Here is a 17,275-nt window from a genome sequence, read left to right on the forward strand (position 1 = left end):
GCAACTGTGTTATCAAATGGTGGCAAAAACTATGAAAATAAAACTCAGGCTGGTATAAACCAGAATTATCTTTTAATCCATCTCAAAGGCAAATACTCAGTAGTCACTTTCACGTGTTAATGTTGAGTGAAACAGGTTGGTCATGACACATTTTTCATGCTGGTTACATTATTGAATTTCCAGATTCTTTGGAATAATTGACAATATGTAGTAACATCATCATGACAAACAGAAATAATGCAACACTTACAAGAATGACAACCTTGTTGGAGCAGCTGTTTAAGCTATTTGTTATGGAACTATTAATATTAAAAGCTCAACTCTTGTTGAACTTGGTCTGCAGTTTGTGCCACAGGCTCAGAGTCAGAGTTATACAGAAACAAACGGTTGAACATCTGACGAGCTCGCTGCAGCAGCTGTCTGAGCTGAGCAGGAATTTCTTCATTCACATGGAGGTAAACCAGAGGGTTGAGAGCACTGTTCAGACACACAAGGCCACGACTTATCTGATGAGCAATGTAAACTCCATTAGACCATTCAGTGCATATCTTGTGTTTGTCCAGAACTCTTGACCACAGGTTGAGGTTCTTGAATACATGATGGGTGATGTAACAAACAGAGAAGAGAAGAATCAAGATGAACAACAACTTCAAGCTTCTTTGTTTCAGTTCCTTGTGAGTGGGATTTTTGCGGCAGAGAACGACAATCACATGTCCATAGCAGCCCAGTGTGATGAGGAGTGGGATACAAAACCCAGTCAGTGTCCATCCGAGGCTGTATTTCATGTAATCCTCAACATAGGTCTTATTGGTGGTATCGTAGCATTTCCCAGGCTTGTTTCTATATGTCTTGGTGTAGAACATGTCTGGAAGACTTTGAACAGCCACTGACACCCAAACCATGACTGAGATAGCCACAGAGTAAGTGACAGTTATTCTTCCCATCACTCTGACTGGATGAACAATAGCCAGGTACCTGTACACACTGATACAAGTGAGGAATCCATTGCTGCCATATAAATTCAGGTTGAAGCAGAATCTTGTTATCTTGCAGAACACATCTCCAAAGATCCATGTACTCTTCTTTAAGTAGTAGGCCACCAAGAATGGAAGTGTGAGCAGATACAAAATATCTGCAAGTCCGAGGTTGAGAACAAACACATTGATGATGTTTAGTTTCCTCCAGTTCTGCAGCAGAGACTTCAGTCCCCATCCGTTAGTCACCAGACCAATGATGAATACTAAGATGAAAACAGGAGGAAGGAATCTGCCTTTAAAGTCAAAGCTGACATGAGGACAAGATGTATTCATTCTGTCAGATAAAGTCTACAGTTTAGGGGTTTATCACACATGCAATGATAATTTGAATGTCTAAAGTAACTGAAGCTTCCTGATCAATACTTTTTTTTCAAAACCTTCTTTGCGTTGGAGTAAACGGAAAATGTACACGCACTATCTCAGAGGGTGGGGGTGCAAATAACTCGAGGTTTAAGATGTGACTTGGTATTTAAGACAGGATGCAACTGATCATACCGTCTTCAAAGGTGTAAATAATGCTTTCTTGTTCTATGTAAATACACAGAAAAAAACTGAGTCAGAGGTCACACGTCAGTTACAGTTTTTAACTCTGGATTGTAAAGAGCTGTTTTGATATTTTAGGGATTGAATCAGGTCACAAGTCTCAATAGACTTAATTAAACAAAACTACAAGTGAATGAGAAGACTGTCCAGTCTCTGAATACTGATCATGTCCATAAGAGGATAAGGCTGATGACATTTGTCTTATTGTTAACAAATCCTTTCAAAAGACAAAAACCAACAGTGAATGTATCCCACAAGCGAGCAGCCTATTGTCTGTGTCCAAAGCCTAATGTATCTTGTGCCTCTGTGGCAGAGCTCAACTGTTGCTTAAAACTATTAAAAACATTTCAGTGAGCCACACTATTGCACTAAAGATGACTGGATGTTATTAGTATATGAAACAACTGAGGGCAATCAGCCGGTACAAGTGCAACTTCAGTGTTCAGCCTGATCATTGAAAGTCTGTCCTATTTTTTTGAGGGATTTGAATCGTGGTTTTTTTTTTTTTTTAAATATTTGTCCATAATTTCGTCAGCAATCACATCTCATTAGGGATTTGCAGCTGATGCAGGCTTGTTGAAGTCAGTGAAGCTAACACAATGATAACCCTGTTTACAGTGTATTAAGAGGACAATTACATTTCTCTCACAAGTTCCTGTTTTAAATTAATAGATATGGCCCCCACCCTCACCCCAGCAATAGTACATCCTTCTTATCACTCAACAAACAGTGAGACATCCATAGCTGTGGCATTATCTTAAGTTCCTGTTTATTTTGAAGGCTTGACCACATGTAGCAACAGCATCATGACAAACACATTAATGCAACAATTATAAGAAATACAAATTTGTTCACATTACACAACACTAGCTGTGATGGACAGCTGCATGGCAAACTTGCAAGATATTTGTTATGAAACCATTAATACTCATATTTAACTCTTGTTAAACTTGGTCTGCAGTTTGTGCCACAGGCAGAAAGTTAGACAGAAACAAACGGTTGAACATCTGACGAGCTCGCTGCAGCAGCTGTCTGAGCTGAGCAGGAATTTCTTCATTCACATGGAGGTAAACCAGAGGGTTGAGAGCACTGTTCAGACACACAAGGCCACGACTTATCTGATGAGCAATGTAAACTCCGTTAGACCATTCACGGCATTTTTTCTGATTTAACAAAACTCTTGACCAGAGGGTGAGGTTCTTGAATATATGATAGGGGATGTAACAAACAGAGAAGAGAAGGATCAAGATGAACAACAACTTCAAGCTTCTTTGTTTCAGTTCCTTGTGAGTGGGATTTTTGCGGCAGAGAACAGCGATCACATGTCCATAGCAGCCCAGTGTGATGAGGAGTGGGATACAAAACCCAGTCAGTGTCCATCCGAGGCTGTATTTCAGGTAATCCTCAACATAGGCTGCAGTGGTGGTATGATAGCATTTTGCAACCTTCTTTTTGGTTTTGATGTAGAATATGTCTGGAAGACTTTGAACACCCACCAACACCCAAACCATGACTGAGATAGCCACAGAGTGAGTGACAGTTATTCTTCCCAACACTTTCATTGGATGAACAATAGCCAGGTACCTGTACACACTTATACAAGTGAGGAATCCAATGCTGCCATATAAATTCAGGTTGAAGCAGAATCTTGTTATCTTGCAGAACACATCTCCAAAGATCCATGTACTCTTCTTTAAGTAGTAGACAACCAAGAATGGGAGCACGGGCAGATACAAAATATTTGCAAGTCCAAGGTTCAGAACAAACACATTGACGTTCCCCAGTTTCTTCCATTTCTGCAGCAGAGACTTCAGTCCCCATCCATTAGCCACCAGACCAATGATGAATACTAAGATGAAAACAGAAGGCAGGAATCTGTGTTCGAAGCTAATGCTGATTTTAGCACAGGTTTTATTCATTCTGTCTTCTGAAAAGAAGTCAGTATGAATTCTTTCCTCTGGGTATGATGTGACATATGAGCGGTGATAGAAAACATGACCTACTATTTTTTCTAAGATGATTTCCTGTTTAAACCACTGTTGTCTCAAATGCAAATTTGAGGTGACAGAAAACCAGTGTGCATCTCTACACATGGAAGCTTTGCTCATTTTCCTACTATTGCTCAACCACAACTCATTATTTGAAAAGCACCATGAATTGGGTCTGGTCCTTGGTTTGCTGGTTCATGCTTTTTCTTATTTATATTTTTCATTGTTATAAACACTCAACATTTTGTGCTACATTGCACCTTATCTGGAAATAAGAGAAATATATAATTCACCCCCGTCAGTTCAGCTCAGTTGTGATGCAGTTACTCCACACCTCTCCTGTGCAAGATGACTCATTTTACCTATAAAGTCATGTTTTAATGTCTTTAATCATCATCTGGGATGCAAAAACATCAGATTTCACCAGTCAGAGAAAGAAAAACTCCTCATGTGACTACAGTTTGAATACACAATGTACAGGTGTATGATGTTTGGGTGACACATGCCTCATCATTCACATGAATGAGAGTGAGTCTCCCTCTGGTGGTAGAGTTCCTGCCACACTTGCCATGATTTTCTAAGCAATCTGAGAATTACAGATTTGGTAAAATGATTCTTTCATTAATCCGAAAGGTTTTACATGCAAAAACACAATTTTCTACATATTCAACAGAAAATATTTATTTTCATCATTATTAACAGTCTTTTATGGTCCACTGTTTCACAAAAATAAAACTAATACCATTAATTAAAGCAGACTGCTTATGCAAACTCAAACATTTGCTGTGTACTTAAAGTGCCTGTATGCATACACATCAAACAACTGTGCAGGAGAGATGTGAAGCTAAAGACTTGTACAGGCTTTTTAAAAACATTATATAGAGCTTTTTTTAAAGTTGTTTAGGGCAGGTATAAATTATGTCTCATGTCTAAATAAGGAACTACAAAACAAGGTAAGAGTCTGCTGCCACTCTGTTGGCCCTGTGAAGGTGCAATTCTTATTACACAAGAAAAATAAATTGTTAGATAGGTAATAGTCAAGCTGCCAAGTTTATTTTTGATGTTTTGCAGTCATAGTGAAGTCAATTTAAAACTTGGCCAAAGGTGGTATCATAGTCAAGGTTTTACTGCAAAGCTCAAATGTTGTGAGCACAGAAAGTGAAAGAGATGTCTGTGGTGGTTCAACATGGCTTTCTTTATATGTGTGTGTGTGGGTGTGGGTGTGTGTGTGTCTGAGAGGGTGATGCAAGCAGAACTATCATCATATCTAGTCTGCTGGGTAAGCAGATGACAGATGTTTCCTCGGTTCCTCCTTCTGTGCATCTCTTCCTTGCACCTTAATCCTCAGTAACTTCATTTGCAGCAACATCCAAACGTGACATTCAACAAGTTGAAATCGAAACAATATGATAACATGACGCCAATAAAAAAGAAACACTATAAATACTTACCAGTTATTAAAGTCAGACTCAGGATATGTTATAAATAAGTGCATTAATTATGACTGAGTATTTTCGCTCTTTTGTCTAATGGTGAACAAACTACTATTAACATGCCTGTGAAGCAGGTAAAAAAAAGTTAATGTCAGACTGTTTCTGCTGTCAACACAGAGAGAAGTTGTTCATATCTGATGTCAATCTGACTGAAATATGCATTTATAACAATGCGAAATATTTGAAATATTTCACATTATTTCTAATATTTATTTATTTCCAGTTCTGTAAGTCTCTCCTCATGTTATTCAGAGCTACTGTGATTAAGGACAGTAAAAGCATCAACACTGTTGGGAGTCCTGTCTGAGAAAAGAGTCTTTACTCAGTTCAAATGAAGCTATAATAGTTATTATGTAGTTATTTAGTGATAAACTTTCCTCTTTTTGGTAACAGCTGTGTTTTAAAACCAGAGTGGACACATGCAAGGTCCAAAAACAAAACAATTCCCCTGATCTATAAAAATGTCTACTGCTCTTTATCATTTATGACTTTTTGTAAACTCTTTTTTTATACAGGTTTCGATCTGATTTATCTGATTTGGTTCAATTGTTCCGGAGCGGATGAGGAGTTTATTGTACGTTACCATGGTGATTTACCCCGGGGACAAGTCAACCACCTTTATTGGCTCCGTGCTTGAACTGGAATTCAGCCATTGACTTGTCCGCTGTGACTTGGACGAATAACAGACACTGACAGATATGGATGTTTTAACGGTCCACTGGTCGACCAGGACTTGAGCCGGTGATCCTCATGACCAGGCCAGTCCACCTGTGCTGTGGTCTCATCTCTGTCTTTGTCAGAGACTTTTTTTAAAGACAAAAACTAGTTTTTTCCGTGGAGGACACTCCGGAAGGGGGCTCTCACCTGAACGCCGTGTGCTGCAGTCACATCTTGCGTGTCGGCGGTCCCTATGAGTTTATAAAGGTCGAGAAGACCAACTGCTAAACAGGAAGGCCTCCCACGCACTAACAATCAAAGCACGCCACAATCCAGGGTAACTAACTCAGATTATGGTGTAATCTGACACAGACAGGCTGTGACTTTGCTCTCTGGTCAGGGTCCCATTACTCCACTATATCTTCACATAGAAAATTGTCGTTTGCTGCTGTATTATTGTTTAAAATCTAATGTCTTTACCAAACCTTTTTCTGATTTGTAATCACATCAGTGAATTTGAATTTGTTTCTCAGTTGCCTCTACGAGTGAAGATCTCAAAGCCCAACTTCCTGGCTGGCTCGACCTATATTTAACTAGCCTGGTTTGTTTCATGGTGACGTGTATTGCGTCACCCACCTTTGTGCATCACCTTGCATGTGGACAGGTTAAGCAAAATGAGGACACACTTGTGAAAAACTCCATATCACCACTACAGAACAAATACTCAACAGGGGAGTAAAGTATCTGAGTGCTACTTCCACCATGTGTAAACTTTAAATCCTCAAATGGTGAACTTTTGAGGAAATAAGCAGTCATCCAGTGTGGTTTCAATCGCTTAATCAGCCAGCAGGTTGTTGTTTCCTCAACCCAGACTTAATCAAAGCTATTACTGTTTTTGGACATTAAAAATCACCACATTTGGAAATGGAGGGATCTCTAATATGTCTTTGAAAGGCACATTGTGCTTGACTTGGGTTATACAATAAATACCAGTACAAATGCTGACACATGAATCTGCACTCATTCTGTTATTGCCCAAATCAATCTGTATATTATTTTTCTTCATTTTGTTTTCCACCACTGACATAGTGTATTGGGTATTCAGTGATTTTTGTGCAGTTTGTTGCAACCTCACCATTGCCACAGACAGCACTACTTTGCAGGTAGAACACATCAGGCAACAGGAAAATGAAACATCTAAAGTCAGAGGAGTTGCCATGTCGACATTATTATCATCACTGTACAGTGACAGCACTTTGTTGTTCTGTGTTTAAACTTTCACTTCAGCTTCCTGTCCCCTATACATGTGCCTGTGATTCAGTCAACTATTTTAAATAAACAACAGATCCTGCACAGCACTAAGCCTCCCCACCACAACCACGATATGTGGTCCTACTCTGCAAACCTGAGAACAAACAGATGCACTGTCACAACCGTTTGAGTGAATTTTTCTTTTTCAATATGAGCATGAGCAGTTTTTTTAACCATATTAACAGCAATATAGAGCCAGTACAATAATTATGTTATATCATGGCAGATGATATAATACAATACAATACAGATGATGCAATTGTTCATTTTCATTTACATACAGTATAAGATACTTTACACCAGGGGAATTTGACTAGGGGTGATGGACAGGCGGACAACAGCCTGACGAGCTCGCTGCAGCAGCTGTCTGAGCTGAGCAGGACTTTCTTCATTCACATGGAGGTAAACCAGAGGGTTGAGAGCACTGTTCAGACACACAAGGCCACGACTTATCTGATGAGCAATGTAAACTCCATTAGACCATTCATGGCATATCTTCTTTTTGTCCAGAGCTCTTGACCACAGGTTGAGGTTCTTGAATACATGATAGGGGATGTAACAAACAGAGAAGAGAAGGATCAAAAGAAACAACAACTTCAAACTTCTCTGTTTTTGTACCTTGTCAGTTCTCTTCATTGTCCATAAAACTAAGGCTATGTGTCCATAGCAGCCCAGTGTGATGAGGAGTGGGATACAAAACCCAGTCAGTGTCCATCCGAGGCTGTATTTCAAGTAATCCTCAACATAGGTCTTGTGGGTGGTATGATAGCATTTCCCAGGCTTGTTTCTATATGTCTTGGTGTAGAACATGTCTGGAAGACTTTGAACAGCCACTGACAGCCAAACTATGACTGAGATAGCCACAGAGTGAGTGACAGTTAATCTTCCCATCACTCTGACTGGATGAACAATAGCCAGGTACCTGTACACACTGATACAAGTGAGGAATCCAATGCTGCCATATAAATTCAGGTTGAAGCAGAATCTTGTTATCTTGCAGAACACATCTCCAAAGATCCATGTACTCTTATTTAAGTAGTAGGCCACCAAGAATGGAAGTGTGAGCAGATACAAAATATCTGCAAGTCCGAGGTTGAGAACAAACACATTGATGATCTTTAGTTTCCTCCAGTTCTGCAGCAGAGACTTCAGTCCCCATCCGTTAGCCACCAGACCAATGATGAATACTAAGATGAAAACAGGAGGAAGGAATCTGCCTGTAAAGTCAAAGCTGACACGAGGACAAGATGTGTTGTTCATTCTCTTCTGAAAAGCAGTTAGAACAAGTCTTTCTCTTAGTGCGTGTGCTGGTGTTTTTGTGAAAGCAACATGATATATGAGAAGTGAGAGTAAATTTTGTAGGTTTCGTTCTTGAACCACTTCCTGGTAAAAATTCTCTTGAATTTAAATCACTCAGAGATTAATCGTGTGAAAACATACAACTGTTAGAAAATATGTGTTCCTTTAGCCACACTGCTGCCACTGATGTCAACAACTGATACCGGTCACCCAGTATGAGCTCAACTTCAGTGTTCAGGCCATGCTCATTACATTACTGCATTTCTTGTTTCTTTGGAAGATTTGACAGCATGTTGCAACAGCATCATGACAAACATGAAGAATTCAACAATTACAATGATGACTAACAAATGCATTCACACTGTATAACACAAGCTGAGACGGACAGCTGCATGACAAACTTGTAGGAGCAGCTGTGTGGTTAGGGAACGATCGATATTAAAAGCAGCCTATCAGAATCAGAATCAGAATCAGAATCAGAATCAGTTTTATTGCCAAGTATGTTTCACATACAAGGAATTTGTTCTGGTGATTGGTGCAGTTAGAGGTTCTTGGAGGTTCTTGGAGGCTCTTGTAAACAACAGGTTTACACAGTTTTAGTTTCTGCCTGTATGTGGGAATCAGGTGGACCATGACATGGTCAGAGTGGCCCAGTGCAGCCCGGGGGACGGCGGGATAAGCACCACTGATTGTGGTGTAACAGTGGTCCAGAGTGTTCCCCTCTCTGGTCGGGCAATTAACAAACTGTCTGTATTTGGGCAGTTCGTGGCTGAGGTTACCTTTGTTAAAGTCACCAAGGACAATAACTAAGGAGTCCGGGTTGGTCCGCTCCACACACAGTATCTGCTGTGGCCTGTGGTGGGATGGAAACACCGACCAGGATGAATGAGGTGAACTCACGGGGGGAGTAGAAGGGCCTGCAGTTTATGATGAAAGTCTCCAGGTCAGGAGACAGTGCTGCAGGATCACTGTCACGTCTCTGCACCAGCCACTGTTAGCATAAAAACACATTCCTCCACCTTTCGTTCTGCCGGACAGCTCTGTGTCGCGATCCGCTCTGAAGAGCTGGAAGCCGGTCAGCTCCAGCGCAGAGTCCGGATCGATCCACACAGCCACGTCTCTGTGAAGCACAGGACGGAAGATGAAGAAAAGTCTCTGTTCTTCTGCACCAGTAACTGAAGTTCATCCAGTTTGTTGGGCAGTGAACGCACCTTGGAGAGAAAGATACCTGGGAGCGGTGTGCGGAGTCCGCGCCGGCGGAGACGCGCAAGCGCACCGGCGCGTTTTCTCGTTTCACTGCGAGAGCAACGGTCAGTGACCTCTGACCAAAATGTCCAATAATTCCACAGGTGAGTCGAGAAAGGTGGAAAAAATCCTCTGGAGTTGTTTCTCTGATGTTAATGAGCTCTTCTCTGGTGAAAGAGCTCCGGAAACCAAGGCAGAAACTGAATTTACAAAGAAAATAAGGCAAAAAAGTGCGCACCAACACACCGAGGCAGCATCCGCGGCGCCGGGGCAACTGGAACTATTGTCTGTGTCCAAAGCCTAATGTATCTTGTGCCTCTGTGGCAGAGCTCAACTGTTGCTTAAAACTATTAAAAACATTTCAGTGAGCCACACTATTGCACTAAAGATGACTGGATGTTATTAGTATATGAAACAACTGAGGGCAATCAGCCGGTACAAGTGCGACTTCAGTGTTCAGCCTGATCATTGAAAGTCTGTCCTATTTTTTTGAGGGATTTGAATCGTGTTTTTTTTTTTTTTTTTTTTTAATATTTGTCCATAATTTCGTCAGCAATCACATCTCATTAGGGATTTGCAGCTGATGCAGGCTTGTTGAAGTCAGTGAAGCTAACACAATGATAACCCTGTTTACAGTGTATTAAAAAGACAATTACATTTCTCTCACAAGTTCCTGTTTTAAATTAATAGATATGGCCCCCACCCTCACCCCAGCAATAGTACATCCTTCTTATCACTCAACAAACAGTGAGACATCCATAGCTGTGGCATTATCTTAAGTTCCTGTTTATTTTGAAGGCTTGACCACATGTAGCAACAGCATCATGACAAACACATTAATGCAACAATTATAAGAAATACAAATTTGTTCACATTACACAACACTAGCTGTGATGGACAGCTGCATGGCAAACTTGCAAGATATTTGTTATGAAACCATTAATACTCATATTTAACTCTTGTTAAACTTGGTCTGCAGTTTGTGCCACAGGCAGAAAGTTAGACAGAAACAAACGGTTGAACATCTGACGAGCTCGCTGCAGCAGCTGTCTGAGCTGAGCAGGAATTTCTTCATTCACATGGAGGTAAACCAGAGGGTTGAGAGCACTGTTCAGACACACAAGGCCACGACTTATCTGATGAGCAATGTAAACTCCATTAGACCATTCACGGCATTTTTTCTGATTTAACAAAACTCTTGACCACAGGTTGAGGTTCTTCAATACATGGTGGGGGATGTAACAAACAGAGAAGAGAAGAATCAAGATGAACAACAACTTCAAGCTTCTTTGTTTCAGTTCCTTGTGAGTGGGATTTTTGCGGCAGAGAACAACGATCACATGTCCATAGCAGCCCAGTGTGATGAGGAGTGGGATACAAAACCCAGTCAGTGTCCGTCCAAGGCTGTATTTCAGGTAATCCTCAACATAGGCTGCAGTGGTGGTATGATAGCATTTTGCAACCGTCTTTTTGGTTTTGATGTAGAATATGTCTGGAAGACTTTGAACACCCACCAACACCCAAACCATGACTGAGATAGCCACAGAGTGAGTGACAGTTAATCTTCCCATAACTTTCATTGGATGAACAATAGCCAGGTACCTGTACACACTGATACAAGTGAGGAATCCAATGCTGCCATATAAATTCAGGTTGAAGCAGAATCTTGTCATCTTGCAGAACACATCTCCAAAGATCCATGTACTCTTATTTAAGTAGTAGGCCACCAAGAATGGAAGTGTGAGCAGATACAAAATATCTGCAAGTCCGAGGTTCAGAACAAACACATTGATGATCTTTAGTTTCTTCCAGTTTTGTAGCAGAGACTTCAGTCCCCATCCATTAGCCACCAGACCAATGATGAATACTAAGATGAAAACAGAAGGCAGGAATCTGTGTTCGTAGCTAATGCTGATTTTAGCACAGGTTTTATTCATTCTGTCTTCTGAAAATAAGTTAGTACGAATTCTTACCTCTGAGTGTGGCTTATGAGTGGTGAGAGAAAACATGACGTATTAAGATCATTCAAAGATGATTTCCTGTTTAAAGTTTGTCTCAAATGCAAATTTGAGGTGACAGAAAAAACAGTGTTAATCTTGTTACCTACTATTGCACAACCACCACTCTTGGTTTGCTGGTTCATACTTTTTCTTATTTATATTTTTCATTGTTATAAACACTCAACATTTTGTGCTACATTGCACCTTATCTGGAAATAAGAGAAATATATAATTCACCCCCGTCAGTTCAGCTCAGTTGTGATGCAGTTACTCCACACCTCTTCTGTGCAAGATGACTCATTTTACCTATAAAGTCATGTTTTAATGTCTTTAATCATCATCTGGGATGCAAAAACATCAGATTTCACCAGTCAGAGAAAGAAAAACTCCTCATGTGACTTCAGTTTGAATACACAATGTACAGGTGTATGATGTTTGGGTGACACATGCCTCATCATTCACATGAATGAGAGTGAGTCTCCCTCTGGTGGTAGAGTTCCTGCCACACTTGCCATGATTTTCTAAGCAATCTGAGAATTACAGATTTGGTAAAATGATTCTTTCATTAATCCGAAAGGTTTTACATGCAAAAACACAATTTTCTACATATTCAACAGAAAATATTTATTTTCATCATTATTAACAGTCTTTTATGGTCCACTGTTTCACAAAAATAAAACTAATACCATTAATTAAAGCAGACGGCTTATGCAAACTCAAACATTTGCTGTGTACTTAAAGTGCCTGTATGCATACACATCAAACACCTGTGCAGGAGAGATGTGAAGCTAAAGACTTGTACAGGCTTTTTAAAAACATTGTACAGAGCTTTTTTTAAAGTTGTTTAGGGCAGGTATAAATTATGTCTCATGTCTAAATAAGGAACTACAAAACAAGGTAAGAGTCTGCTGCCACTCTGTTGGCCCTGTGAAGCTGCAATTCTTATTACACAAAAAAAATAAATTGTTAGATAGGTAATAGTCAAGCTGCCAAGTTTATTTTTGATGTTTTGCAGTCATAGTGAAGTCAATTTAAAACTTGGCCAGAAGGTGGTATCATAGTCAAGGTTTTACTGCAAAGCTCAAATGTTGTGAGCACAGAAAGTGAAAGAGATGTCTGTGGTGGTTCAACATGGCTTTCTTTATATGTGTGTGTGTGGGTGTGGGTGTGTGTGTGTCTGAGAGGGTGATGCAAGCAGAACTATCATCATATCTAGTCTGCTGGGTAAGCAGATGACAGATGTTTCCTCGGTTCCTCCTTCTGTGCATCTCTTCCTTGCACCTTAATCCACCTTAACTTCATTTGCAGCAACATCCAAACGTGACATTCAACAAGTTGAAATCTAATCAATATGATCACATGACGCCAATAAAAAAGAAACACTATAAATACTTACCAGTTATTAAAGTCAGACTCAGGATATGTTATAAATAAGTGCATTAATTATGACTGAGTATTTTTGCTCTTTTGTCTAATGGTGAACAAACTATTATTAACATGCCTGTGAAGCAGGTAAAAAAAAGTTAATGTCAGACTGTTCCTGCTTCTGAATATTTGAAATATTTCACATTATTTCTAATATTTATTTATTTCCAGTTCTGTAAGTCTCTCCTCATGTTATTCAGAGCTGCTGTGATTAAGGACAGTAAAAGCATCAACACTGTTGGGAGTCCTGTCTGAGAAAAGAGTCTTTACTCAGTTCAAATGAAGCTATAATAGTTATTATGTAGTTATTTAGTGATAAACTTTCCTCTTTTTGGTAACAGCTGTGTTTTAAAACCAGAGTGGACACATGCAAGGTCCAAAAACAAAACGATTCCCCTGATCTATAAAAATGTCTACTGCTCTTTATCATTTATGACTTTTTGTAAACTCTTTCTAATACAGGTTTCGATCTGATTTATCTGATTTAGTTCAATTGTTCCGGAGCGGATGAGGAGTTTATCGTACGTTACCAGGATGATTTACCCCGGTGACAAGTCAACCACCTTCCTGAAACTGAAAACCCAGAGTTAAACCTGAAGTTACCTCGATAATCTCAAATCTTGCTTCGTAGTTGAGGCCTCTGAAGCACAACAGACTAAAGAGACCTTGGATACAGGAGAGCCAACAAAAAAAACCAACAATCCAGAGACAGACGTTCGCCCATGCTAGCACTGCTGTGTTATGCTACACCGCAAAGCGCACAGTTAGCCAGCTAGCGATAGCAACATTTGCCGAGCAAGCTAGCTAACCTTGTCAGCGGTCAGTAATGAAAACAGATGTGTAACATTTTATAGCCAAGTTACTCACATATTAAAGAGAAGAAAAGCCATTTCTGCGTCAAGCTGGAGCCCTTCAGCCACTCGTAGGGTTCTCCATCTCGGTAAAGCCCGACCAGTATCGGCTCCGTGCTTGAACTGGAATTCAGCCATTGACTTGTCTGCTGTGACTTGGACGAATAACAGACACTGACAGATATGGATGTTTTAACGGTCCACTGGTCGACCAGGACTTGAGCCGGTGATCCTCATGACCAGGCCAGTCCACCTGTGCTGTGGTCTCATCTCTGTCTTTGTCAGAGACTTTTTTTAAAGACAAAAACTAGTTTTTTCTGTGGAGGACACTCCGGAAGGGGGCTCTCACCTGAACGCCGTGTGCTGCAGTCACATCTTGCGTGTCGGCGGTCCCTATGAGTTTATAAAGGTCGAGAAGACCAACTGCTAAACAGGAAGGCCTCCCACGCACTAACAATCAAAGCACGCCACAATCCAGGGTAACTAACTCAGATTATGGTGTAATCTGACACAGACAGGCTGTGACTTTGCTCTCTGGTCAGGGTCCCATTACTCCACTATATCATCGCATAGAAAATTGTCATTTGCTGCTGTATTATTGATTAAAATCTAATGTCTTTACCAAACCTTTTTCTGATTTGTAATCACATCAGTGAATTTGAATTTGTTTCTCAGTTGCCTCTACGAGTGAAGATCTCAAAGCCCAACTTCCTGGCTGGCTCGACCTATATTTAACTAGCCTGGTTTGTTTCATGGTGACGTGTATTGCGTCACCCACCTTTGTGCATCACCTTGCATGTGGACAGGTTAAGCAAAATGAGGACACACTTGTGAAAAACTCCATATCACCACTACAGAACAAATACTCAACAGGGGAGTAAAGTATCTGAGTGCTACTTCCACCATGTGTAAACTTTAAATCCTCAAATGGTGAACTTTTGAGGAAATAAGCAGTCATCCAGTGTGGTTTCAATCGCTTAATCAGCCAGCAGGTTGTTGTTTCCTCAACCCAGACTTAATCAAAGCTATTACTGTTTTTGGACATTAAAAATCACCACATTTGGAAATGGAGGGATCTCTAATATGTCTTTGAAAGGCACATTGTGCTTGACTTGGGTTATACAATAAATACCAGTACAAATACTGACACATGAATCTGCACTCATTCTGTTATTGCCCAAATCAATCTGTATATTATTTTTCTTCATTTTGTTTTCCACCACTGACATAGTGTATTGGGTATTCAGTGATTTTTGTGCAGTTGCAACCTCACCATTGCCACAGACAGCACTACTTTGCAGGTAGAACACATCAGGCAACAGGAAAATGAAACATCTAAAATCAGAGGAGTTGCCATGTCGACATTATTATCATCACTGTACAGTGACAGCACTTTGTTGTTCTGTGTTTAAACTTTCACTTCAGCTTCCTGTCCCATGTACATGTGCCTGTGATTCAGTCAACTATTTTAAATAAACAACAGATCCTGCACAGCACTAAGCCTCCCCACCACAACCACGATATGTGGTCCTACTCTGCAAACCTCAGAACAAACAGATGCACTGTCACAACCGTTTGAGTGAATTTTTCTTTTTTAATATGAGCATGAGCAGTTTTTTTAACCATATTAACAGCAATATAGAGCCAGTACAATAATTATGTTATATCATGGCAGATGATATAATACAATACAATACAGATGATGCAATTGTTCATTTACATACAGTATAAGATACTTTACACCAGGGGAATTTGACTAGGGGTGATGGACTGGCGCATGACAGCCTGACGAGCTCGCTGCAGCAGCTGTCTGAGCTGAGCAGTAATATCATTATTTCCATGGAGGTAAACCAGAGGGTTGAGAGCACTGTTCAGACACACAAGGCCACGACTTATCTGATGAGCAATGTAAACTCCATTAGACCATTCATGGCATATCTTCTTTTTGTCCAGAGCTCTTGACCAGAGGTTTAGGTTCTTTAATAAATGAAATGGGATGTAACAAACAGAGAAGAGAAGGATTAAAATAAACAGCAACTTCAAGCATTTCTGTTTCAGTACCTTGTCAGTGGTATTTTTGGAGCAGAGAACGACAATCACATGTCCGTAGCAGCCCAGTGTGATGAGGAGTGGGATACAAAACCCAGTCAGTGTCCGTCCGAGGCTGTATTTCAGGTAATCCTCAACATAGGTCTTGTGGGTGGTATCATAGCATTTCCCAGGCTTGTTTCTATATGTCTTGGTGTAGAACATGTCTGGAAGACTTTGAACAGCCACTGACACCCAAACCATGACTGAGATAGCCACAGAGTGAGTGACAGTTATTCTTCCCAACACTTTCATTGGATGAACAATAGCCAGGTACCTGTACACACTGATACAAGTGAGGAATCCAATGCTGCCATATAAATTCAGGTTGAAGCAGAATCTTGTCATCTTGCAGAACACATCTCCAAAGATCCATGTACTCTTATTTAAGTAGTAGGCCACCAAGAATGGAAGTGTGAGCAGATACAAAATATCTGCAAGTCCGAGGTTGAGAACAAACACATTGACGTTTCCCAGTTTCCTCCAGTTCTGCAGCAGAGACTTCAGTCCCCATCCATTAGCCACCAGACCAATGATGAGTACTAAGATGAAAACAGGAGGAAGGAATCTGCCTGTAAAGTCAAAGCTTACACGAGGACAAGATGTGTTGTTCATTCTCTTTTGGACAGCAGTTCCTGCTCGTGGTGAGTGTGTGGCTCTTATCTACAGACAGAAGCAGATGGGTAACTCAGAGAAGACTTCCCGTTTTAAGCTGCAATCTCTACAGACGACATTTGAGTTTTTGCACCTGCCTGTTTCCTGGAAACTACACCAGTTAGCTGGTGTCATGGCTGCTTTCAGAAGCACAAGGCAGATTTATGTTAATACTCTACATCTATGTCATGCCACAGTGGTTCTATACTGATAAATGTAATTTTACACACTATCAATACCCTTAATAGTCAACTTCAATTCAATTCAATTCAATTTTATTTGTACAGCGCCAAATCATAATATACATTATCTCTTATTAACTTATTAACTTATTAACTTATTATTACTCAGATACAAAGGAGAGGATTTTACAGAAATAAGTGCAATTGGGAATTTTGGACAAGCACTCTGGTAGTGGGTAAACTATTAAGAGACAATAGATTATCTGTTAGTGGCAGGGTTTACATAGAGTAAGATTTACCACATCCTGTGTTAAAATAATTCTGTTGGTATTCTTCTGATATTGTATGTTATACATCTTTGTATAATATAGTTCAAAGGCTGCCAAAATGATCAAACACTTGAATCATCACCTCTCTTAAACAGTTTCAACACAAACTGAACTTTATAACCTTCATGAGGAGGATCTATTGCAGGACTTTTGGATTAGACTCAATTTGTTTT

The 17,275-nt window shown here is 40.2% G+C and overlaps 5 protein-coding genes across 5 annotated transcripts; all 5 read right to left on the reverse strand.

Moving 5' to 3' along the window:
• Window positions 1-308: 308 nt before the first annotated feature.
• On the reverse strand, window positions 309-1,310 carry LOC139619904 (P2Y purinoceptor 1-like). The gene has a single exon (XM_071474979.1). It carries the CDS (start codon window positions 1,308-1,310, stop codon window positions 309-311), a length of 1,002 nt encoding a protein of 333 aa, XP_071331080.1.
• Window positions 1,311-2,353: 1,043 nt separating this feature from the next.
• LOC139619948 (P2Y purinoceptor 1-like) lies at window positions 2,354-3,962 on the reverse strand. The gene has a single exon (XM_071475012.1). The coding sequence runs from the start codon at window positions 3,686-3,688 to the stop codon at window positions 2,525-2,527; it is 1,164 nt and encodes a 387-aa protein (XP_071331113.1). The 5' UTR covers window positions 3,689-3,962; the 3' UTR covers window positions 2,354-2,524.
• Window positions 3,963-7,175: 3,213 nt separating this feature from the next.
• Window positions 7,176-8,737, reverse strand: LOC139621117 (P2Y purinoceptor 1-like). Its single transcript, XM_071477390.1, has one exon. The coding sequence runs from the start codon at window positions 8,287-8,289 to the stop codon at window positions 7,324-7,326; it is 966 nt and encodes a 321-aa protein (XP_071333491.1). The 5' UTR covers window positions 8,290-8,737; the 3' UTR covers window positions 7,176-7,323.
• A 1,627-nt stretch (window positions 8,738-10,364) lies between these two features.
• Window positions 10,365-11,510, reverse strand: LOC139619949 (P2Y purinoceptor 1-like). The gene has a single exon (XM_071475013.1). It carries the CDS (start codon window positions 11,508-11,510, stop codon window positions 10,536-10,538), a length of 975 nt encoding a protein of 324 aa, XP_071331114.1. The 3' UTR covers window positions 10,365-10,535.
• Window positions 11,511-15,423: 3,913 nt separating this feature from the next.
• On the reverse strand, window positions 15,424-16,683 carry LOC139621119 (P2Y purinoceptor 1-like). Its single transcript, XM_071477392.1, has one exon. It carries the CDS (start codon window positions 16,550-16,552, stop codon window positions 15,587-15,589), a length of 966 nt encoding a protein of 321 aa, XP_071333493.1. The 5' UTR covers window positions 16,553-16,683; the 3' UTR covers window positions 15,424-15,586.
• Window positions 16,684-17,275: the final 592 nt, after the last annotated feature.

This window comes from Trachinotus anak, unplaced genomic scaffold (assembly GCF_046630095.1).
Source record: "Trachinotus anak isolate AG129_WGS33_773 ecotype Australia unplaced genomic scaffold, CSIRO_AGI_Tana_v1 ptg000004l, whole genome shotgun sequence".
Lineage (NCBI taxonomy): Eukaryota > Metazoa > Chordata > Actinopteri > Carangiformes > Carangidae > Trachinotus > Trachinotus anak.